Source organism: Coffea arabica, chromosome 9c, assembly GCF_036785885.1.
Source record: "Coffea arabica cultivar ET-39 chromosome 9c, Coffea Arabica ET-39 HiFi, whole genome shotgun sequence".
Lineage (NCBI taxonomy): Eukaryota > Viridiplantae > Streptophyta > Magnoliopsida > Gentianales > Rubiaceae > Coffea > Coffea arabica.
Genome location: NC_092326.1, coordinates 22,430,541 through 22,440,542, shown reverse-complemented (window position 1 = coordinate 22,440,542; position 10,002 = coordinate 22,430,541). Strand labels below are relative to the sequence as shown.

The 10,002-nt window shown below is 40.8% G+C and overlaps 1 protein-coding gene across 1 annotated transcript; it reads left to right on the top strand.

Annotated features, from left to right (window-relative positions):
* Nucleotides 1-266: 266 nt before the first annotated feature.
* LOC140014147 (uncharacterized) lies at nucleotides 267-5,018 on the top strand. The gene is made up of 2 exons (XM_072064556.1): nucleotides 267-2,544; nucleotides 3,181-5,018. Exons 1-2 carry the CDS (start codon nucleotides 267-269, stop codon nucleotides 5,016-5,018), a joined length of 4,116 nt encoding a protein of 1,371 aa, XP_071920657.1.
* Nucleotides 5,019-10,002: the final 4,984 nt, after the last annotated feature.

Here is a 10,002-nt window from a genome sequence, read left to right as displayed (position 1 = left end):
TTGTGTCTTACAATCAGTCCAACAAACTTCCAAAACTCACAGCCTTCATCCGCCACACTTGGGTGTAATTTGGTTCAAGTTTGATTGAATTTCTTCAAGAAAATTCTGATTTCTTCAAGAAAAGCAATCTAGTGACTTGAAAAGTGTCTGGTGAGATCATTAGAGTGTTTTAATACACTTGAGTGAAACACGAGTGTGAGTGATATACTAAGGGAGTGAGTGAGGTGTTATTTCCACTAACTCTATTTTTGCAGGAATACCTCAACATGTCCGAAGGGAAGGAAACTACTCCTTTTGATATTAAACTTGTGATGGAAGCTATGACTGATAAATTGCTCAAGCTAATGAAACAGGAATTAGAACCATTGCATGAGAGGATGGATAGTCTCGAACACTCCCAAACCAATTCTAAGTCCCGGAGACACCAAGCACCAACCCGTGACTATGAAAGTTCCAACTCCGAGGAGGAATATGGGTCGAGGACATGGAAGAATAAACACCGTAAAGCTGGTGTGGATCCAATCAAAGGCGTTAAAATGCAATTGCCTACTTTCCAAGGCAAATCCGACCCCGATGTCTATTTGGAATGGGAGAAACGAGTGGAGTTGATCTTTGATTGCAATTATTACACTGAAGAGCAGCAAATGAGACTTGCAGTCATGCAATTCACCGACTACGCCATAGTGTGGTGGGATCAAATCACTACTAGTAGAAGGCGAAGTGGTGAATACCCTATCACTACATGGACCGAATTGAGGGGTGTCATGAAGAAACGCTTTGTTCCTAGTCACTACCACCGTGACTTGTACCTCAAACTTCAAAATTTAACACAAGGAGGCAAAAGCGTGGAGGACTATCATAAGGAGATGGAGATAGCCATGTTAAGGGCCGACATTGTCGAGGACCGGGAAGCTACTATGGCACGATTTTTAAGTGGATTGAGGCCTGAAATAGCGGATCAAGTGGAGATGCACCATTATGTGGACCTCCATGATATGCTAGACAAGGCTATTAAGATTGAAAGGAGGCTCAAGAGGAGGGGTCCAATTCGACAAAATCCCAACTTCCAAGCTGGAAATTGGAGAAGCCAACCCTTCAAGAGGGAAGTCAACCCCTCTAGTGCATTCCCCTTGGTCAAACAAGGTGGGACAACCAAGGAGTCACTAAGGCCGAATGCACCTTCCTCAAAACCACCCTCAAGGGGCGATGGTAGGCCTACTCATGAGGTAAGCAAAGTTCGATACCGAGACACTAAGTGTTTTAAGTGTCAAGGGTTTGGACATATTGCTTCCCAATGCCCAAATCAAAGGGTTATGCTTATGCTACCAAATGGGGAAGTACAAACGGATGAGGAGGATGAGTGTGAGGACATGCCTCCCTTGGTTGAGGAAGATGAGGAATTTGAGGAGATACCAGCTCATGGTAAAGTTGGTATGGTTGCAAGGCGAGCTCTAACTACTCAAGCTAGTAGAGATGACCTTCAACGAGAGAACATATTTTACTCAAGGTGCCATGTGATGGACAAGCTTTGTAGCTTGGTAATTGACCCAGGGAGCTGTACCAATGTTGCTAGTGCACTCATGGTGGAACGATTGAACTTGCCAACAAGTGATCACCCCCGACCTTACAAACTACAATGGCTGAATAATAGTGGTGAGGTACGTGTTCATAAGCAAGTTTTAATTAATTTTGCCATTGGTAGATATAAAGATGATGTTTTATGTGATGTTGTGCCTATGCAAGCTACTCATATTATTTTGGGAAGGCCATGGCAATTTGATAAAAGGGTCATTTTTGATGGATTCTTGAATAAGTATTCCTTCGTGCATAATACCAAAAAGATCACACTTGCACCTCTTACACCTCAACAAGTGCATGAGGACCAAATTGGGTTGCAAAAGGAATATGACATGCATTGTGACAATAAAAAGAAAAATTTGCATGATACAAAGAGCAAATTGGCCGAACCATCTTCTCCTAAAATTGACACTTCACATTCGGCCATTGAAGGGAAAAAGGAGAGAAAATCCATCATGCTTGCTAGAACTAGAGATGTACGAAAGGCTTTGCACTCTAACCAGATTTTGCTTATCTTGTTTTGTAAAGAGTCTTTGATCACTAATGAACTTGGTGCTTCCTTGCCTAGTGCTATTGCTGACCTTTTACAGGAGTACCAAGACGTATTTCCTGAGGATATACCTAATGGGTTGCCACCTTTGAGGGGAATAGAACATCAAATTGATTTCATTCCTGGCTCTTCCCTTCCTAATAAGGCACCATATAGGACTAATCCGGAGGAAACTAAGGAGCAACAAAGGCAAGTAGAGGACTTGCTTGGTAAGGGCTGGATTCAAGAGAGTTTAAGTCCTTGTGCTGTACCTGTCCTACTTGTGCCAAAGAAAGATGGAGGATGGCGGATGTGCACCGATTGTAGAGCCATAAATGCCATAACGGTAAAGTATCGCCATCCCATACCTCGATTAGATGACATGCTTGATGAGTTACATGGTGCTATTATATTTACTAAGATTGACTTGAAGAGTGGTTATCACCAAATACGCATGAAAGAAGGGGATGAGTGGAAAACAGCATTTAAAACAAAACATGGTCTGTATGAGTGGTTGGTCATGCCTTTTGGCTTAACTAATGCACCTAGTACCTTCATGAGATTAATGAACCATGTTTTGCGTTCTTTTATTGGTAAATTTGTGGTAGTCTACTTTGATGACATATTGATCTATAGTAAGAGTACAGAAGAGCATGTTGTGCATGTACGAATGGTCTTAGATGCACTTCGAAAGGCGAGCCTCTATGCTAACCTTAAGAAGTGTTCTTTTTGCACTAATCAACTTGTCTTCCTAGGTTATGTTGTGAGTGACCAGGGAATACGAGTTGACCAAGAAAAGGTGAAGGCCATAAATGAATGGCCAATACCAACCAGTGTAAGTGAGGTAAGGAGTTTCCATGGCTTGGCAAGCTTCTATAGACGCTTTGTCAAGGATTTCAGCACCATTGCTGCCCCACTTACAGCCATTATCAAGAAAAATGTGCCATTCCAATGGGAAGAAGAACAAGCTAAGTCTTTCCAATTACTTAAACACAAGCTCACACATGCACCTGTATTAAGTTTACCTAATTTTGACAAGGCTTTTGAAGTAGAGTGTGATGCTTCTGGTATAGGTATTGGAGCTGTGCTCATTCAAGAGGGGAAACCAGTGGCCTACTTTAGTGAGAAGTTGACTGGTGCCTCGTTGAACTACTCTACTTATGACAAAGAATTGATGGCCTTGGTGCGAGCTCTCCAAACTTGGCAACACTACCTCAGACCTCGGGAATTCGTACTCCACACTGATCATGAATCGCTCAAACACATCAAATCACAAACCAAATTGAGCAAAAGGCATGCGAGGTGGGTGGCTTTCATTGATAGTTTTGTGTTTGTCATCAAATATAAGGTTGGAAAGACTAATGTAGTGGCTGATGCACTTTCTAGAAGGTATACACTAATCACTACACTAGACACTAAGTTGCTTGGCTTTGAGTTCATTAAGGATTTATATGCAGCTGACCTAGACTTTGGTGAGATTTTCACAACCTTGCCACGAGTTACTCGTGAGCATTATTCTATGTCGCAGGGGTTCTTGTACTACAAAGGTAAACTATGTATTCCAATGTGCTCCATGCGACTTTTGTTGGTTAAAGAGGCTCATGGTGGAGGCCTCATGGGACATTTTGGAGTGGCCAAGACCTTGTCAATTCTCCAAGAGCATTTCTACTGGCCTCGCATGAAGAGGGATGTCGAGAGGCATACACAAAGGTGTGTAACTTGTCACCAAGCAAAATCAAAGGTACATCCTTATGGACTCTACACTCCTTTACCCATCCCACATGAACCTTGGGTAGATTTGTCTATGGACTTTGTCCTTGGATTACCTAGAACTAGACAAGGGCATGATTCCATTTATGTGGTAGTTGATCGTTTCTCAAAGATGGCTCACTTCATTCCTTGCCATAAAACTGATGATGCTAAACATGTGGCTGATTTATTCTTTAGAGACATAGTGCGTTTACATGGGGTACCTCGTACCATTGTTTCTGATAGGGATGTAAGGTTCCTTAGCTACTTTTGGAAAACTTTGTGGTGTAAACTAGGGACTAAATTGCTTTTTTCTACTTCTAGTCATCCACAAACCGATGGACAAACTGAAGTGGTTAATCGGACTTTATCTACATTGTTGCGAGCAATTATTAAAAAGAACATTAAATCTTGGGAAGATTGCTTGCCTCATGTTGAATTTGCATATAATCGCACTGTGCATACTTCTACTCAATTTTCACCTTTTGAAATTGTTTATGGATTTAACCCTCTCACGCCTTTAGACTTGTCTCCTTTACCTATTTCTGAGAGAGTTAACCTAGATGGTAAGAAAAAGGCTGAGATTGTGCGGGATTTGCATACCAAAGCTAGAGCTAATATTGAGAAACGTACCCTTCAATACATTCAAAGTGCCAACAAGGGACGTCGCCAGATGGTGTTTGAACCAGGTGATTGGGTTTGGATACACATGAGAAAGGAGCGTTTTCCAAACCAAAGGCGCAACAAACTACTTCCACGGGGTGATGGACCATTTCAAGTTGTGGAGCGCATCAATGACAATGCCTACAAACTTGACCTTCCAGGTGAGTATGGAGTACATGCTACATTCAATGTGGCTGACTTGAGTCCTTTTCATGCAGACGACAAGCTTGATTTGGGGACAAATCGCCTACAAGAGGAGGGGATTGATGAGGGGCTCAAGGCTGGTCAAACACAAGTTGCACAAGTCATTCAAGTACCAAGTGGTCCAGTCACAAGAGCTCGTGCCAAGAAGATGCGTGAATCTTTACAAGCCCTTGTGAGTACAATCCAAGGCCGCATTGGAGATGATTTAAAGATTATTGAAGGCTTGGAGAATGAAGATTCAAAACTTTACACATTGCTCCAAGTAGAAGACCCTCCAGCGCCTGTTGCTAGTTAGGCGTGCCTCACCTAGTGGTCACGCTTAAGGAAGAGTTAAGCTAGTTCTATTAATTATCTTTTTATAGTTAAATATTAGTTAAAGTCAGTCCATTAAACTCTTAGGGCTGGCCGAATCCTTGTCATTAATTAATAGGGTTAGTTTAGTCAATTTTGGGATTAGGGTTAATGCTTGTAAAGGCTATAAATAGCCTTACTTCCTCCTTGTTAAAGGGATCCAGAAATTACATTATATTTGTGAGTTTATTCACTTTTCTCTTCCAAGAGAGCTTTGCTTGAATACTTGAGAGTTTTCTTGAGTTATTCAACCTGAACTTATCAACCAAGTATACACCTTGATTGTGGCGTTCTTCTATCCAGATCGTTGGTTCACTAAATCGTTAGTTGTGGGTTGAGATTCATCTTAGTTCATCAACTCGGGGTTTAGAAGGGTCATACGTGCCGCCTTTTCAACTTGATTGTTCGTCTAGATCCACACATTCATATCACACGAACTCACGAAAGTGGTGGAGACGTTGGCTCCAAGTAAATAGTAGAGGAGACGTTGGTGTTCAGCACAAGACTCCCCAAGAACTCATTTAAGCTAAATCATTTCATGGACTCACATGCCGGCACACATGATATGCAAACGAGTAAATAATGCAAGAAACACTTCATAAGTAACTTTGGAAACTGATACGAACCAAGAGACACCATTGCGAACTATTCGAGTTCCCCTAGGACCCGTAACTCGAGCACGAGCTAAGAAGATGAGGGAGGAACTCCAAGGACTTGTTCATGAGATACAAGGCCAAGAAATTGTCCCCAAGGTCATTGAGGGGCTTGAGCATGAAGGAATGAAAGTCATCCATGTAGTGCACGTCAAAGAGAACCATGTGTGACCCTTCTCTAGTCACATTTGCTGTTTTAGTTAAGTCATTGTAATAAGGGTTTAATGGTCCATAGCCTTGCTTTATTTACCTAAGCGATGACCTCATAAGGTCATTTACCTAAGCGATGACCTCATAAGGTTGTTTACCTAAGGGATGACCTCATAAGGTTTGGTCAAGCCTATAATTGTTAGTCTTAGTCAAGACCACAACTCTAGACTAGTTCCACATTTAGTTGTTCATCTCTATGTAAGGCTATAAATAGCCCACACTTCCAATGGTTTATGCATTCAATCAATAAATCAGATTTTGAGAGTTTTCTTGGTTTCTCCAAGGCTCCTTGAATACCTTAGAATTTCTCTAGGTGTTCGTGACTTATCAATCTAGAATCGCACTAGGTTGTGGCGTCTTCTACCATTATACCAAGGTTCGTTAACCACGTGATTAACGGGTTGAGGTCATCCGCTTCAAACTTGGTGTCCTCTTGTCGATCCTGAAGCTAATCTATTACGGGTTTCGTCACAAGGTTGGCGACGTTCGTATCAGTTGGTAATCAGAGCTAATTAAGAGGTATCACGTTATATCCTTTTATTTATTTCCTTTTCGAGTCAAGTTGTCGAAAATTCTGTTTTCGTGTTCTAAGTTGCTATCCGCAATTTCCAGATTTGTTACTTCGTGTTCTTGCGTTATTTTTCCAGATTTGTTACGTCATAAACTTGTGTCTAGTTGTTGTTAATTGCTGTGGTTAGCCTTGTTTGGTCCAGCCTTTTTTTTTTTGTGTGTCTTATTCTTGATTCTTTGTTTGAGTCTTGTTTCTATCCTGTTATATCCATTCAATTCCAGTCTTTTGTTCTATTTGATCATTCGAGGTTAGTGTTCATCCGAAAAAAAAATCAGTTTGTAGCAAGGGTTTTAGAGTCCTATCTAGTTATTACCTTGTGTTCTTGTTTACATACAAAAAAAAAAATAGCTGGCTAACCTTACAAAAATTCCTGGAAATCTGTCTTGAACAAAACTTGGGTTTCTTGAAGTTCTTGATTGTTTAAAACCACAATCTTGAAGTTCTTGGAACTTTAGTTGGGATTCTTGAAGACAACCAAAATCTGTCTTAATCAAATTGTGAAATCTTGGATTGTTTGGGGAGGAAATCATCTTCAATTTCGTGTTTCTTGAATTCTGGAAATTAACATCTTGAATTCTTGAAAGAATCTTGAAGTTTCTGGGTTTTGGGAATCAAATCTTGGTAAACAACAAGGCTGCAAAATTCCAGCTGCCAAAATCCTTGTCTTCACCACAATAATCTTCTTTCTTGACTAAGAACATTTTAGCCATGAAATTTGACTCTTCTTGGCTGATTAGAAAACAAAAACAAAGGAAGAAGAAGAACCTTCAGCCTATTCAAGTCAAATTTTTCAACCTATTGAAGTCAAAATTTCCAACCTGTTCAAGTCAAATTTTCCACCCTTGTTCCCAAAAGGAACCAAATCAGTTCCAATCTTGAACTTGACCTTAGAATTCGTGGGAACCAGTAAATAGGAAGACTAATCCTTGTTTCCAATGGTTTAAAAAAAAAAAATCAGCCTTGAGTTTCCAAAACAGTCCTACCGCAACACAAATTCATCTTCCATTCGGATTCCATCTTTGCAACCATTGGGGATTTCTGTCCAATCATGAATTCTGGAAATTTTTGTGCATCATTAGGTCAGTTTTAAGTGTCATTCTGAATCCTCTAAGTGTCCATTTATCTACCAAAACATTGCCCAAAAATGCAGCAACCAGCAGCTCAAAATTCCAGTTTTGGGTAGAGTTTTGTCTAGGATCCTTAAAATTCAACTTTGAGTCATTCTTTGAGTCGTGGTCAGTCCCTTCATCCTTTATTTTTTTTTTCGTTCAAAGTGCTACAATCTTGTGACCCTGGTTGGTAAGTCGATCCACACTAGAAGGAGTTCTAACTTGTTCGAGGAGTTGACCGAGGAGCCTTGAAAATACCTTGGTGAGTTAATTAGAGTGTTTTAAACACTTGAGTGATACACGAGTGACGAGTGTAAACATGTGAGCTTGTGCGGCGAGGAAAAATATCTTTTGTTTCACTAATTTTTTGCAGGTTTCCTCATACATCATGGCGAATACGAGGCATTTAAAAGCTAGCTTACAACATCTTCTTCTTGATCCTAAGGGAGTCAAAGAAGTAGCATTACGTGGTGTAGATGAGCAATTGGATATCGTCAAATCTCAGTTGCATGATTGGTTTTATACTCGTTGTGGTGTCAAAGATAAAACATGCAGCTTGGCCATTGATAAGAGTTGTGAAATCAATCTTCCAAGCGCTATCATAGTTCACAAATTAAATCTTCCAACTATTGATCATCTTCAACCGTATAAGTTGCCGAGTGCTCATGGTGATGTTTGGGTTACTAAGCACACACTTGTACCTATTCAAATTGACAAGTATGTGGATGAGGTGTTGTGTGATGTAGTCCCAATTCAAATGACACATGTGTTGCTGGGCAAGGCGTGGATGTTGAGGCGAGAAGTTAAATATGATGGACATACTAATAAGTATTCCTTCTTATTTAATGGTCGTCGTTCTGCACTTGTACCACTTATTTATGACCAACTTTGTACTGATCTAGCATACATGAAAAGTGAGCATGAGCATTATAGTATGAAAAAAGAGCTAGATGAGGAAATTGTGACTGATGAGGTAAAATCCGAGGGAGTTGAAAAGGAGAAAGAGGTTGAAAATAATGAGAGGAAAAAGACAGCTATTGAGCATGAGAAAGAGATTGAAACATCCAAAGTATTGACTGAGATTTTAAGTTTCAACAAAAATGAGAGTGAGGGGGTTTATTGCCACCTTAACATTGCTCTGTCTAGTGTTCCTTGTTTTATGCAGGTTAAGCAAAGTGCAATCGCTTTGATCTTACAATGTTCCATCCCAAAGTCACTTGTACAATTTGCGAGTTTCCATGGAGTTTGTCTTCTAGGAGTTAGATCAATTTGGTTCCCATTCATGGAATCGGATGATTTCAACGCTGTTCACGTCTTTGGAGGATCAAACTATGTGTACCCTCAAGACATTAGAATCGACCACGTTCCACGAGTTTACACAAGGAGCGAGGTCTTCAATGGTCACTACAATACCTATGCTCATCTTGTACCTAGTCCACTTGAAGCTCCAACTTCACCAAGTCAGCTTCCATACTTTGCAAGCTTATTCAAGTTTGAGGAGTCTGATTTCATAGGATCTACATCGCATCACTTTGAGGATCCTTACCTCATGATCATAAGCGATCAAGTTGGGCATACATTGAAACTGGTTCATGAGATTCAAAGTTCAACAAGGTTTACTTTCCAGCTTAGCAAGTGGTTTATGCATTGGATGAAACTTGTGGTAATCATAACAAAATTGACTCGACGGCATGTAACTTTTCTTATCATCATTCATGCTTCAATTTGTGGGCAAATTGCTTTCAAGAGGAGGGGAATGATACGAGTTAAGCTATGTCATTGGATAAGGTTCAAGTCCCACTAGGACTGATTACACGAGCAGGTACGCCTAAACATTGAGCGAAGGATGGACCAAGTTGCTCAACGGGTTAACAAGGGACGCCAACGCGTTGTGTTTGAACCTGGTGACTGGGTGTGGTTACATCTACCCAAGGAAAGGTTCCCAGTCCAAAGGCGCAATAAATTACTTCCCCGAGGAGATGGGCCGTTCCAAGTCATCAAGCGCATCAATGACAATGCTTACAAACTGGACCTACCCGGTGAGTACAATGTGAGCGCTACATTCAATGTCTCTGATCTATATCCTTTTCTTGCAGACAATGAAGCTGATTTGAGGACAAATCCTTTTGAAGAGGAGGGGGATGATACGAACCAAGAGACACCATTGCGAACTATTCGAGTTCCCCTAGGACCCGTAACTCGAGCACGAGCTAAGAAGTTGAGGGAGGAACTCCAAGGACTTGTTCATGAGATACAAGGCCAAGAAATTGTCTCCAAGGTCATTGAGGGGCTTGAGCATGAAGGAATGAAAGTCATCCATGTAGTGCACGTCAAAGAGAACCATGTGTGACCCTTCTCTAGTCACATTTGCTGTTTTAGTTAAGT

What these genes read in the sequence shown, in the direction of transcription:
- LOC140014147 (XM_072064556.1), top strand. Translation starts at nt 267, where the DNA reads ATGTCCGAAGGGAAGGAAACTACTCCTTTTGATATTAAACTTGTGATG. An exon ending in TAAGATTGACTTGAAGAGTG is followed by an intron (nt 2,545 to 3,180) that starts GTTATCACCAAA and finishes CTTCTGGTATAG; the next exon opens with GTATTGGAGCTGTGCTCATT.